This window comes from Sebastes umbrosus, chromosome 12 (assembly GCF_015220745.1).
Source record: "Sebastes umbrosus isolate fSebUmb1 chromosome 12, fSebUmb1.pri, whole genome shotgun sequence".
NCBI lineage: Eukaryota > Metazoa > Chordata > Actinopteri > Perciformes > Sebastidae > Sebastes > Sebastes umbrosus.
In genome coordinates, this window is record NC_051280.1 from 7,634,698 (window position 1) to 7,650,114 (window position 15,417).

Consider the following 15,417-nt stretch of genomic DNA (forward strand, 5'->3'; position numbering starts at 1 on the left):
TTCAATTCATCAAGTTTTTGAATTATCCGTTCACCGTAGAGGCATGTAAGAACAACACATTTTATTATTTTTTTAATCTCATCACAAATCATCAAGTCAATTAGAACTACACTTAGTAAAAATAAATACACACATATAAACCATGTCACCTTACATCATTTGTATTGCATATTGTGTATGACTACTGTATATTTATATCTTGTTTATGGTTTTTGCACTTATTTTGAACATACATTTGTTCATTGCACTCAGGTTTGATGTACACACACTTCAGATGCTTTTATGTTTTGTTTGATGTATGGCTAATATTATGTTTTGGTCTTACACTCTGCTTCTACGGTGTTCTGGTCTTATAGAAACTTTATTTCATTTTAACTGTATTTCTGACAGTTGTAAAGACAAATAAGATTGAAACTTTATAACAATTAGATAATCTAATCTATAGCAATTAGGGCTGTCAATCAATTAAAATAGTTAGTCACGATTAATCACATATTTTTTCATCTGTTCAAAATGTACCTTAAAGGGAGATTTGTCAAGTATTTAATACAACATGGGAGTGGGCAAATATGCTGCTTTATACAAATGTATGTATATATTTATTATTGGAAATCAATAAACAACACAAAACAATGACAAATATTGTCTAGAAACCCTCACAGGTACTGCATTTAGCATAAAAATATGCTCAAATCATAACATGGCAGACTGCAGCCCAACAGGCAACAACAGCTGTCAGTGTGTCAGTGTGCTGACTTGACTATGACTTGCCCCAAACTGCATGTGATTATCATAAAGTGGGCATGTCTGTAAAGGGGAGACTCGTGGGTACCCAGAGAACCCATTTTCATTCACATATCTTGAGGTCAGAGGTCAAGGGACCCCTTTGAAAAGGGCCTTGCCAGTTTTTCCTCGCCAAAGTTTAGCGTAACTTTGGAGTGTTATTTAGCTTCCCTCCTGACAAGCTAGTATGACTTGGTTGGTACCTTATGTTAGTTTCATATGATGCCAGTATCTTCACTCTAACTTTAATGCCCACTACAACCTAAAAATTTTAAGTTGTGTTAATGCGTCAAAGAAATTAGTGGCGTTAAAACAAATTTGCATTAATGCATTATTATCGCGTTAACTTCGACAACCCTAATAGCAATGCATTACATTTTATATTTTTGATATCTGCAAAGAAACTAGTCGCAATAGTTGTCTAATAAATACTCAAAACAGCACAGTACCTGAATACATGTTTTGACATTCTATCAGTCGCTCATCCCTGTATGTTTTTATTTGTCTCTCATTGTTCAGTGTTTTATTTGTGTGTGAACACTTTGACATGGTGACTTTTAAAAAGTGCTATAAATAAAGTTTTACTTACTTACTAATGTAAAATCAATGATTACTAATAATCCACCACAACAACAAAAATAATTTGCATGATACCGTTATTTTATTTCATATATTTACAAAACAAGATAGTGTCAAATAACAGGATGTTTTTTTTAACGGTGCTCTGGGCGTGGTTGCATCGGCCCTGAGAGTTGAATAGATTGCACCCCCCCTTTATGAACCATCACAGCAGCCTCCCTTCAGCTGCGTATGATGTACATCTGGTCTCTTTTCAGTGCATGGCTGACTGAATCCTTTCACAGCACCCCTTTTATTATACCGTTATTGATGAGCTGATGGTCGTGTGACTTCTAGACCTCTCTCTATGGTCAAAATTTGTCGACTGGCAATAGAAGCTGGTGAAAAGTGGCTGCTGGAGTAAACAAACCCACCGTTGGCACAGCCAACATGTCATCAGGCTGTTGATGTTTTACCCAACAGTGCATCTGAATTATAGACATGTTTCTCTCCTCGCGTGACACAACATGATGTTTAGCACTCTGCTCGTCACCTTTTCTGGAAAGAGCATGATGTACTTTTAATGGAGGGTACACAATATATGCCATCAGGTGGTCAAAACTCCTAAATACCCCTCAAGTGTTTTTCTTTTCTGGCACGTACCCCATACCAAAGAAAACATCACTCTGCACATTATAGACACTGTGAATCACAAGGGGAACTCTTTGCACAGTAACTCTACACTATAACGATCACTGTAACCACAGCAAAGGCATACGGGAATCATCATCTCAATCACTTCAAATCAATACCAGGGAATAGGGGATAATATTTGGGGGGGGAATAGTCTTATTTAATTAAATTAGTTGGCTGAATTACAGTAGGCTCTGGGAACTTCTCATCTTCAATCCTCTCTATTCTTTTTAATTATTTAAATAATTAACAAATGTACACTACTTTGTCCAGTTTTCCTTACATGTAAGTAATTAACTCGTTAAGTTACATCCTCTACAGTCTGTACAGAAACAGAGGTGTGTGTTTGATGAAGTACCAAAGAATTACCACCGACTTGGTGTAAAAATGAGATTATATTGCAAAATTCACACCATTCTAAAACTATAATCTTAAGTGCTTAGCTGAATGATAGCAAAATCCAAAGACCTAAAACAATAATTTAAAGTCATTTTGCAAAAGGCACCGTTTATACCCGTGAAGTGGTTTGATAAATTTGACCATGAGGCTAAACAGTATTGTAAAAACAACATGATAAGCGGCAGTGGTGTTTTTCTTTTTAAAGGAATGCTGTTAAAACTAAACCGTGAAGGAGCTGCAGGCAACCGCTGTCAAACTAATGCAGAGATGTTAAAATGTTCTCAGTTGTGCGTTCAGTGATTTTAGACAGAAGAGAGTGTGTTTTGGTGTGTGTGTTTGTGTGTGTGGCTCCTGTTGGTTTTCGTGCTTCCTTCCTGTTGTTTCTGCGTCCACACACACACCTTCTACTTGAAGGAGAGAACGGTGTCGACGGTCTGGTCACTCTCCTGCCTAACCTTTGCTTCACACTCCTTCACTCCCTGCCTGTCGCTGACGCACACAGAGTGACCCTCTGGCTTCAGTGGTGCTTCTGATGGACCGCACCGCTACCTCATCACATGATGGAGCACTGCTCTGCCGCCCCCGCCCCAGGGCCTCCTGGGAGATTGAGGGACTCCATGTCAAAGTTAAAGCCTGGAGGCTGGAGGGGAAGAACAAAGAGGAAGAACGCTGTCACGTCTAAGCTGGGGTCGGGTAAAATGACAATATATATAAAAAATAAACTATTCAGGTTTTTCAGATTTTTTTCAGATTGTTATGCAGTGCTACCAATCCCTGTTATATATACTTTACAGGATTTTTACACCAAAATGATTAAGTACCTTTGCTTGTAAAGTATTTATATATTATTTGATTAGCTGTAAATAGAAATGGCAGATGCTATTAGGAGCCTGGTGTCCATAGCTAACAATTTTATTTGCACCTGACCCAGGTACACATTAGATACTGTATGTGTATATGTACTGTATGTATATTTTTCCTAAACCTAATCAAACTGCGACTAAAAACTGAAAATAATAATTTAAAAACCAGAAAATAATAAGTCAACTAGTGAAAAATAAGCTTCTCACTGGACTCAAAAAACAGTCTCTGGGGTGCTAGTCCTGAGTTTGACCCGTTCATCCACCACAACATACTCCTTACATGTACTCTGTTGCTCTTTATATTACTACTACTATTGGGGGGTGTAAGAAAATATGGGAAAAAATCGGATATTGTGATATATTTTGTGATACTGTTTGTGATAGTGTTACGGATACTATTGATTCTCAAAAACACTATCGATTTTTAATTAATAGTTTATAAGCAAAGATTAACTCAGTCAATACTTTATTTAATTTGCAAAGAAATGCACCTTCTGAGTGCATGTGCCCTCTCAAAGTAGTGCACAAATGCAAATCCCACTGTTCTGACTGCATAAAAAAAAAAGTTTTTTTACTCAGATTGTATGCATATGGTGGTGTATTTTTTTCTGTTATGACAGTTTTCCTAAAACTAGATTAAAAGACTTTTTTTTTATCAATATTGCGATGTAAAATTACATATACTATGACAGAAGATTTTCCCCATTCTCCACATTCCTAGTCTAAGCCATCTAAGGTACCATGTCTCCCTTAAACAGAAGCTTCCAACACCATACTATTACAAAGATTAGAGAAACATTTCCTGAAGAGGATGTGTGTGTGTGCTGTTCCATGATAAACTTGATTCTTGATCAATTTTAAAGTTGAAACCTCAAACTCTAAAGCCTTCTGATGTCAAAATATTGTCTTTCACTGAAGACATTAAAGTCATGTATAAATACAGTATATAAACACTACACATACGCTGTTTGTTTTCTGTTGACTGAGTTCAGTGGAAAACTTACCGCATCACCTGCTAACTCTTTGGGTGGTTGGCCCAGGTCTTGCAGCTGTAAAAAAAAAAAAGCATAATAATCTGTGATGAGTTTCATTCTTAACAAACCAAAGTCTATTCACATTAAAGTCAACAACAAGCTTACTTTTGAAAAAGTTTAAAAAATATGTAATTGCAATTATTTTGACTAATACTGCAATTAGGATATGATTTGCGATATTAAAAGGGAGGGACCATTTTTACATAATTATTCTCATTTTCAGTGAAAAACATATTAAAATGATTATGGTGTGATTTTTGCACAACAAAGATGTTTTCTTTAGTTTGTAGAATATGATGTGTAGGCCAGGACATCTCTGTAGCACCATAATATTTAATTTAAAATGGTATTTTTACACACATCTCGCCTCTTGAAAATTGCAGTCGGCCAAATTGCGATTTCGATACGATTTTGATTAATAGCGCAGCCTTATTCATCAGTCACAGTAATGGTTGAATGCTGATTCACAAACCAAATATTCAAGAAGCACGAGGCAAAAGACACCATAACAAATCTACTGTACAAACGGATTGATTCTGGGGTTTTTTTCTCAGTGTGTAAGCTTGTCTACCTTTTGCATCAGGTCCATGATGCCCTCGAAGGTGCCTTCTTTATCTGCCCCCTGCTCCTCCCTCTCAAACTGCTTACAGATCTCTCCCATGATTTTGGCCTGCTGCTCATAGCGCTGGTAGTCCTCTGGGCTCAGGCTGGGCTTGTTGGCATCCAACCATTCTGGGTACTGTGAGGGTGAGTGACATTTATGAGTGACACTTGGCAGTGGAACCAGAGACTATATAGTGATTGCTTGTGAAACAGATGCACACCTTAGCAGTGATCTCTTTGAGAGATGGATAAAGCACTTCCTTAGAGAGGAGATTCTGCATGATGGACTGCATGATGGGCAGGATGTTTCCGTCATCACCGCCTCCTTCGCCACCCTCTTCCAATCCCAGGCCTTCTAGAGCCTTGACGAGGTCGTCTCCAGCGAGTCCTGAGGACTGTAAGACAACAATACCGATAGTTGGCATCACTCTGAACAGTTTCATAACAACTGATGGATTCTGATTTACCCACCTGCAGGTTGTCTGCATTTTTGGCCAGGCCATGAAGGGTTTGCTTAAGACAGGAAGTGAATTCTTGTTGGGAGGCGGTGTCAGTGCCTATACAGAATACACAGATAACATTTAGGTTACAGGAACAAAACAGTAAGCAGAGGAACATATCAGAACCACAAATTGTAGACCTTACCAACTTTGCCTGCAGCCTCTGACAGTTTATGGAAGTGCTGCAGTAATTCGGGCTCCTCCTGGGCCAGCTCAGTCATGGCCTTCTCCCACTCCTCCTTGGCTTGGGTCGCCATGTCCCCCTCGAAGAGAGTCTCAAAGAGTTTGCAGTCTTCAAGCAGGGGTGGCTAAACAGGTAAATAGAAAACATGTAAAGCGCCTTCTAGACACTTCTGGGGGAAGACTATGAGCACTAAATTGTATCAAGCCTGCTTTTAAAATGTATTTTTTTCCCTTTCGTACTAAAAAACCTCTTTGACTGTAATGATCAATATCTACTCAACACTTCATTTTCCAATTCTGGTTCAGTTATTGCCTCAAAAACAGTTGTTGCAACTGAGGAAGTACTTTTTGGTGAGCAGTGAACTTTTGGGGTTGGGGCTGAACTTTGAAAACTTTGCAAGTTGCACAACCAACAACCAGCTGATTGAATCACTTGGCAGCACTAAAGGTAAACAAGTGATAAAACTAAGAACAAAAAAAAAACTGATCCAAGTCAAAAACTAATAGCAACAGATAAAGACTTTGTATCTTTCAGAGTTGGAGACAGCGACTTAAATTAATCTGAAGAAATGTATTAAGAGACTTTAACTAAACTAGGCATATACCTTGATTATATCAGCACCAGTAGACACACAAAAAAACAAAAAAAAAATGAGACCACAATACCCAAACATTACAGTTCTTGGCAGGAAAGTGAACATGAAAAAGCAAAGTTAACAGTTATAATATATATATTATATATATAATTGTTAGTTTCTCAAATTCCTTGAGCTTTAGGTTGAAAATTCCCAAATTCATAAATTAATTCACAAGCAGCAACCAGATGACAAGTACTATTCAGTTAGGAGAAAATATACAGTTAAAGAAAAGTGCTAGTCTGTGCAATATATTGATATTATAATGATATCGCGACATCAGACTAGATATCGTCTTAGATTTTGGATATCATAATATCTTAATATGGCATAAATGTTGTCTTTTCCTGGTTTTAATGGCTGCATTACAGTAAAGTGATGTAATTTTCTGAGCTTACCAGACTGTTCTAGCTGTTCTATTATTTGCCTTTACCCACTTAGTCATTATATCCACATTACTGCTGATTATTTATCAAAAATATCACATATTAAATATTTTGTGAACGCACCAATAGCCAATCCCACAATACCGTCGCAATATCGATATCGAGGTATTTGGTCAAATATACTGTGATATTTGATTCTCTCCATATCGCCCAGCTTTAGTCTGTGCATGTATAACAAAACAAGATGTGAATCCTGAAACAGCACCATCACTACACAAGCAACAACAAACTGACCTTCTCTGCACCGCTGTTGGCTGAGGAGGAAGCAGCAGCAGGTTCGGGGGCTGGAGGGGGGGGTGTCTTGTCAAAGTCATCCAACGCACCTGAAAGAAAAGAACATTAGACCAGGACCATGCCAGTGGACTTTTAAAGAGTTTTAAACACAAATGTTAGAATTTAGCCATTATCAACTTATTCCTATAACAGTTTAAGCCCCAGCTGCAGAAAAGGCATGAAACGTACATCAAATGTGTCCAAATTCCAAACGATTCTACTGAAAGCTTTATATCTTGTATTTTCCTCACTGGTAATGCTGCGTAATGTGTCTTCTTTGGATCAATCCAATGGACTCTTTTTAAGCTCTTTTACAGCGATGAAAACACAACTCTTATCTCTAATATTATGAATTAAGATCAAACTACAACTTTGAGTTTAATTCAATACTTTTAACTGTTAATGAAATGGATACATATTGATATTAAAACTTTTCATAAAGCAAAAGGAATGGCATGAAATGTACACTCGGTTGCAAGTTTTTTTAGGTACACCTAGCTAAAACTAATAACAGTCCTGTAATAACTCATACCCTTGTCTGTGGCGCTGTTGGAACTGTACAGCGTTATACTTATATTTAGTTGATCCTCATTGTATAAATGGTTTAGACCTCTTGTTATAATGCAATACAATTCAACAGCACCATAAACTACAGTTTCTAAAATAAAATAAAGTTGAATCAACTTTCCACACAATTTCAACAAAAACTGAACATTACAACTTTTATAAACGGTGGGGTTTAATGCAGGGCTGTTGTATTAGACTGCATTCATTTTGGCCAGATGAACCTAATAAACTGTCTAGTAAAGTAACATGTTTACAGTAAGTAAACACCATTAACTGAACCAAAAAGGGATTCAACACATGCACGAGTACACAAAGTCACTGCTCTACTGTAATTGCGGTTTACAGTACGATACCGTAACTGTATATTATGACACTGTAAATATATTTTGGAGGATGATACTGTAACTGTGTTTTATAGTATGATACTGTAAATGACTATATACTACATATAGCCTACTACTATACACTATTCACTAATAATTATTACTGCAAATGTAAACACAGGTTTACTGTATTTAATATAAGAATGTTTTACAATAAACAATTACATTTCATAAAATATGTATTAGTCTGAGTACAGTGAACACGTATTTTTATTGTCAACAAATTAGTGCAAATTAAATCCATTAAAGTATTAACAATGTCACAAAACTAATTTAAGACAGTGACTTAAAGAAATAACAATATTGAATGTTGCACTTTGTATTTTGAACACACATGCACGAGTAAACAAAGGCGAGTAAAGAGAGGCCGGCGGCAGATACACTACTATCACTGACAGTTCAGCCGCCATGTTAAATCTTCAGTTTTTTTTTTATTATGTCTAAGACCACTTGTCTTTGATAAAAGAAATTTCAAGGGCAAAGACATGGATGGCTTATCCTGTCATACAGAAACAGCAAGAAATGTTTTTTTTTTTGCATTATATAGTGATATTTTTAACTACTTCATAGGCAATGAATGGGAGACTGATTTTGAAGATCCACATAATGTTTGTTTTCTTTTTTTATACCCAAATGAGCTTTATTCTATTGTAGTGTTAATATGGGTGTCATAGGAATAACGGGTATGAATTTTGAAAATGGGCGTAGTTCCCCTTTAAAGATCCCATATTATAAAAAAGTGAGATTTTCTTTAAGTTTTTTTATTATAAGCAGGCTTAAGTCCTATATAAATACTGTGAAAGTATCGAAACACTCAATCCACAGGGAAATACACACAGCCCGTATTCAGAAACTCTGCATTTGAAACAAGCTGACAGGATTTCTGCCCATTCGTGAAGTCACGAATATACAATATTTAGACCCTTCACACAGTTTTAAACGTAAACATACTAAATGTGTCCCAGTTTATTTCCTGTTGTAGTGTATATGAATGACATCAACTGACATGAAGTACACATGGAGCCAAGCTGTTGCCTAGCAACGCAATTCTATTGCAATTCCGTAAAAATGCCCTAAAACGGAGCGTTTCAGACAGAGGGTAAATACAGGCATAATCAGGCTGACAGTATGAGGAAAATAAAGTTTTTTTTTAACATTACAGCATGTAAACATGTTCTAGTAGAAACACAAAATACAAGTATGAACCTGAAAATGAGCACGATATGGGACCTTTAAATAAGAACACATGTGCAAACATCAGCCTGAGATCAAAACAACCAGCCATTCACTATGTTCAGAGCTACAGAAGAAGGCATTACCTACATCTCAAAACATACACACTTTAGCACATAACGTTACGTTACATTACACGCAAAGATCTGACTTTGCATGTTTACGAGCAAACCCCATGATCTGTAATAACATTAAACCAGTGACTGAAGGAGACATGGAAGTATTAGTAATGTGCAGGATTCTGTGTTTATATCACAGAGACGACCTGAAGCGATCATTTAAGACATTTGTTATACATTTAAACACTTTTCTTATTTTTTTAAATATGAGGAGTAAGCACTTCATGGGGACAGAAATGGTGCTGCCTAACAGGAGTGAGCCAGCTACTGTCGGTGGATCTGGATCCCAGCTAACTAGAGAGGCTGAGAGGTGGTGATAGATGGTGATAGGTGGTGATAGATGGGGGTCTCAGAGCCGGTTTTAACGCCACAACAGACCGTCCTCATGTGAGTAAAGACGGGATCACTGTAAAGACTTAATGTCAACACTTACTGTCCAGTAATTCGTCCAGTTCTGCATCGTGTCCGCTGGACGGCTCTCCTGTTCCCGACGCCATGATGTTACCTTCTCTCCAAACACCCACCGTCTCCGAACAATGACGTTTCTGTTGTCAAAATGTCGCGGAAACTATGACGTCATGGCTATAGGCCTGGATCTCTGGCGCCATCTGGTGGCAGTGGTGAAAAAACCCACAGGAAAACAACAATATTCAACACATGACTAATAAATAGGCCTATATAACTATAAATGTGGACTAAAGTTTGATCCAAGATGCTCCCCACCTGTGGAACAAGCTTCCTGAGATACCTGCGATCTGCTATATTCAGTTTTAACAGTTTTCTTCTTCATCTCCTTGTATTTTTATATCTGGTATATTTTTTTGTACTTTGCACTACTAACTTTTTTACTGCCTTTTTACTAACATGTTTTGCACTATGGAACTGTGATGCTGGAAACTTGAATTTCCCTCGGGATCAATAAAGTTATAATCTATCTATCTATCTAAAACTGTCAGCTCATTTAAATCAGGCCTTAAAACATTATTGTTTACTACACTTTCCAATAAATTAGATAACTTCTTTTTAATCTGTAACTATTTATGTGCTTGTATTTTGTTATTTATTGTCTTTTAAACGCTTTCAAAATTTTAACAATTTATTTGCTTTTTCTCGCTTTAATTTGAATGTTTTATGTTTTTTTTTTTTAAACAATATTTATATTGAATTTCACATATAAACATGTATACCAAACAGACAGACTAACAATATTAATAATTAAATTGTACAATGAAATGTTTAGTCAGAATTTCAAAGAAAGAGAGACATGGCACTTCATGTATTTCACATATCTAACAAAGAAAACAAATAAAATAAAAGACAAGAAAAAATAAATAAATAAATACCTCAAAAAAGAAGAAAAAGAAAAAAAAACACACAACAACACACAACAATTTCAACAACAGCACTCATGTTTTATGTTTATGTATTTCTATGCCCCTGTGAAGCAGTGATTCTCAAAGTAGGGTCCGGGGACCCCCAGGAGTCCTTGGCACTCTGCCAGGGGGTCCGCTATAAATTATAAAAATTGCACTGTATTATTAAAAAGTGCATATCTACAGATGGGGACCAGTTGCACCAATAAAACAAGCATATTGTGTCCACTATTCATAGCATTAGGCCAATAGAAACTCTGATAAGATTGTGATTCATTACGTCAATTTGTCATGAATCAGTCACTTCACTCACTGTAATGTAAATAATGCAATCAGAATGTTCGGAAGTAATATGCTTAATTACTATGATGTGTTCCATTATGATTTGTTCAGAGCTTTCTGCCAATAATTTGAATAGCTTCATTATTTTTAAGTTGAAGTAATTACTGGAAGTCAGCTTTAGACTGGTAAATTTAAATATCTGGATTTATTAGGACTTTGCTGTCAAGCTGATCCCAAATGCAATTTGAATAGAACAACCCTCAGTTTAAAAGTATAGAAGTGGTATTAACATGATTCAAATTGAATTGTGTTTCTGTTTATCACTATGAAACAGGTCTGAAGTATTTATGTTAAAAAGTTTTACAATATAAATAGTTCCAATGGCTAAGAGTACAAATGGTAGTTAGCATATGCTTAATTATGATTGTCGATTACCGTTAGTAGTTATGATTATGAGGGGGTCCTTGGAAAATGTTCTCCCCTGTAAAGGGTCCCTGGCTCCAAAAAGTTTGAGAAGTTCTGCTGTAAAGCACTTTGAATTGCCTTGTGGCTGAATGCTGAATGTATAAATAAACCTGCCTTGCCTTTGAGGTTCATCCTTTTAACAACCACTGATGAAACATATTGGGAAAAAAGTGCATTGAAGGACTAAATAGTTGTCTTAATTTTATTTGCTGTATATTGGATAATGAAAATGAGATTTTGCACCTAATGATGACCGAATGTTTCATGACTATTTATCATAATTTGTTATTTTAACGTACATTCTAATTTGCCTTTAATAGATATTAAAATATAATGAATTATTAAAACAACTGAATTGGAAAAAAAAAATACATACAAGAAACCATTCAAATCAAATCAAATCCTCATGGGCACCACATTGAGTACAATACAGTAAGTTACTGCAATTGACAATAACATCTGCACTATACCCATAATGCATAATGTAAATGACAGTATCTAACTGTAAAGATGGTTTGTGGTAGGTTTACTGGGCATTTTGTGGTATTTAACTGTAAAATTTACAGCGAAGGCTAACAGTGGTGGTGTCAGCTGGGTCCATCTCACACATCTCTCAGCCTTTAGTCATTGTCTGCTGTGCTTCGCTCGCTCTGTTTGTTTTTCACATGGTTACAGCACTGTGTTGTAAATCAGAGTGTGTTTTATTCTCTGACTCTGTTTGCTCTCCCCTGACAGGATATTTATGAGGCCGTCTATCCTCCATCAGAGCCTGGACCAGTGATCACTGAGGACTTCCCTCTTCTTCTGCTGCAGTAGACTCATGAGCCTCACAGCGTCTGTGTCTTTAACTTACTGCATTTATTACCAATAGATTCATGCACAGTGGTGGTAGAAGTACGATATGATCTTTTACTGCAGTAAAAGTAGTAATACCACAGTGTCAAAATACTCTCTTACAAGTAAAAGTCCTGCAATCAATATAATACAAAAGTTTTAGCATCAAAATATACTGAAAGTACCAAAAGTAAAAGCACTCATTATGCAGAATGTCACATTTCAGAATCACATCAATTATATGCATTCATTTGCTCATCAAGGTTTTTTATTTGTAAATTTTGCAGCTGGTAAAGGTAGAGCTAATTTCAACTACTTTATATACTGCTGGGTAGCTTAACATATACGTTCATAATTATTAGTTGATTATATATTAATAATCTAAATCTGTAAAGTAAATAGAAACTAATGTTGTCAAATAAATGTAGTGGCGTAAAAAGTACAATATTGGTTTCCAAAATGTGGTGGAGTAGAAGTATAAAGTAGCACAAAATGGAAATACTCAAGTAAAGTACAAGTGCCTCAAATTGTACTTAAGTACAGTACACCATTACATTACACCCTTGTTAATGCATTCATCACAGTAAGCGTACTCATAAGTCATTGTCTCATTGTGTGGCTGATAAATGGTAGTTTCCATTGCTGTCACTAGATGGTGCTGTTGTGATGAGCAGCAGGGCTCTCAGCCTCAGCCCTGAGGCCTCACTGTCTCTATTTATCTCATAAACAAACACTCCTAAAGGCTCTTTTATTGACAGAAAACACTAAAGAACATCTGACATATTAAATGCAATGTCAGTATGTTCATTTAAAATGCTCCTTTAAAGCTGTTTGTACTGCACACTTTGTCTGAGATTTCTCTATCTGTCACGTACGTTTTAATGTAATTTCCTGTAATATTCATGCTTTTTTATACTTAAATATGCAGCGCTGGAAAGTAACTAAGTAAATTCATTCAAGTACTGGACTTAAAGGGACTGTATGTAAGTTTTTACACGTATAAAAGTTTTTAAAATAGTTTTTGTATTGCCAATGTGTGAACAGGTTGTAACCTAACCCTAAAAAATAAGACCTTTCATGACTTTTTAGGTTTCCTCTTTCAGCCTGTAGACTGCTTTTAATGTGAAGAGTGAGGGAGGTTTTTTTTCCAGGAAAATCCAACGGATGTGACATCATGCGTGCTGTCGATCACATTCAGTCTTGTGTGTGTCGCCTCGCTGTTTTGACCAATGCTCGCTCGGACCTATGTAGTGCGAGCACGAATGTAAGCGCGATCAAAAAGGACACTGACTGTCGTTGACTTAACAGCCACAGGTGTCACTGTTAACAAGCAATGTCTGATTCCTACATAGAGCTCCTTTAAGTACAATTTTGAGGTATTTGTACTTTACTTAAGTATTTCCATTTCACGCTACTCCACTATATTTTACAGGCCGATATTGTACTTTTTACCTCATTACATTTATTTGACAACATTAATTACTTTGCAGAATCAGATTATTAATACAAAATATGAATCAACTAATAGCTTATGATGTATTATTATAGATTAAGCCACCCAACAGTATATACTGTAAAGTCTTTACCAGCTGTAACATTAAAGTGATGTACACAGAAATGCATCACTAATTATAATCCAGTACTATTATCTGCATTATTTTGCAAAATGAGTACTTTTATTTTTGGTATTTTAAGTATATTTTGATGTTACTACTTTGTACTTTTACTAGTAAGTAAGATTTGAATGCAGGACTTTTACTTGTAACAGAGTTTTTCTACATATGGTTTTGCTACTTTTACTAAATTAAAAGGTCTAAGTACTTCTTCCACCACTGTAAATATGGCACAACAATATATATATATTTTAAACTATTTCACAAGAACTTTCCACTTTTATGTTTGTGTGTCCATCCGGTGTAAATATAGACTCAATGGTTGCTCTGTGACCTTGATCTAGAATATGAAATAAACTCCCAGATCCATGGACACTCCAACAACTGCCCAGTCATTTCCTGGCCTGGGCTATACTGGATCTACTGGTCGTGGGCTGAGACCTCTGAGAACAGGACAGACTGATCGTATTGGGTAACCCAAAGCCTTAATTACAACTTCCCACGGTGAGTGAAATTAGAGCTCATTGAACGGTGGGATTTCAGGTAGCTGGGGCCGGCCTGGGTCATTGTCGGGGCAGAAAGAGCTGCAGGGCCACCGAAAAAAGCTTCAATGAAAAGATCTGGAGCATACTCTCAAAAATATGCAGCGAACTAATGACACAGTTTGGTTTTTCTTTCCTCTCTTGTTTGTTTATCATCATCATCATCATCATCATCATCGTCATCATCATAAACAATCCTGAGGCAGAAATCTTGAAAAAAAACATTTATTTTTCTTTAAACAACATTAATTTTGCATACAAAAACAATGAAGATAGTGCATCTGCAAGTATAAACATAATGATGTCAGTGCTTTTATCATACATACCCATGTTGTTTTAACAGAGACGGATTATTCCTGCCACTATATGTTATTTATTAGCTGTTACTGCATCAGTTTTATCATCAAACACTCCATAAGGTCCAATTTCCCTTCAAACTTAATCACAATCACGACTGTAGACAGGATTTTGAAAGGTCATGGGACTCATCACTCTCAGCAAGTTTTGACCAGAAATCAAAAACAACATCTCTAAATTTTGATTTTTCATATTTTATGTATTCAATTAACCGTCAAATTTGTCTGGCTTAAAAGTGGTCAAATTGAAATATCTTGAGTCTAAAAAGACAAGTTTTAATTGATTGTTCGCTAAACACATCATTCCAACAGCCCAATCATGCCAGGTGACAGCCAATCAGAGAGCCTGTTACATCCCATGTGACTAATTTGCATTGTTTTACCTCGTTTTACCAGCTCAAGGCCCAAAGTGTCACAGAAAGGCTAAATGGAGAAGCTTACCCAGTAGCTAATATGTTTAGATAAAGCAACAGGGAAATGCAAATGGAAATGGGAAAAAGAAGTTGTCCTTTCAAATGCCTGAGTTTGTGAATCCTGTTATTTATTTCTCTTTTTAAACTGTATTTTAATTTTATTTATGAATTGACTACTGTACTTTTAAATCATGCAGTTATTGACTTGTTTATGGTGTTTTTGTAAAACCCTTTGTAGATTGAACTATTTATTGATGGATTAATATT

General features: G+C 36.1%; 1 protein-coding gene across 1 annotated transcript; it reads right to left on the minus strand.

Annotated features, from left to right (window-relative positions):
• Window positions 1-1,422: 1,422 nt before the first annotated feature.
• On the minus strand, window positions 1,423-9,852 carry pex19 (peroxisomal biogenesis factor 19). The gene is made up of 8 exons (XM_037787866.1): window positions 9,706-9,852; window positions 6,932-7,020; window positions 5,579-5,741; window positions 5,405-5,490; window positions 5,155-5,328; window positions 4,902-5,069; window positions 4,301-4,345; window positions 1,423-3,073 (listed from the first exon to the last, which is right to left on the minus strand). The coding sequence occupies exons 1-8, from the start codon at window positions 9,767-9,769 to the stop codon at window positions 2,987-2,989; spliced, it is 876 nt and encodes a 291-aa protein (XP_037643794.1). The 5' UTR covers window positions 9,770-9,852; the 3' UTR covers window positions 1,423-2,986.
• Between the last annotated feature and the right edge of the window lie 5,565 nt (window positions 9,853-15,417).

Excerpts from the sequence above, each read along its gene's own strand:
- pex19 (XM_037787866.1), bottom strand. The coding sequence starts at position 9,769 with ATGGCGTCGGGAACAGGAGAGCCGTCCAGCGGACACGATGCAGAACTG. Across the intron at positions 7,021-9,705 it reads ACTGGACGAATTACTGGACA|GTGCGTTGGATGACTTTGAC; the intron begins GTAAGTGTTGAC and ends CTTTTCTTTCAG. Across the intron at positions 5,329-5,404 it reads AAAATGCAGACAACCTGCAG|TCCTCAGGACTCGCTGGAGA; the intron begins GTGGGTAAATCA and ends GTTGTCTTACAG.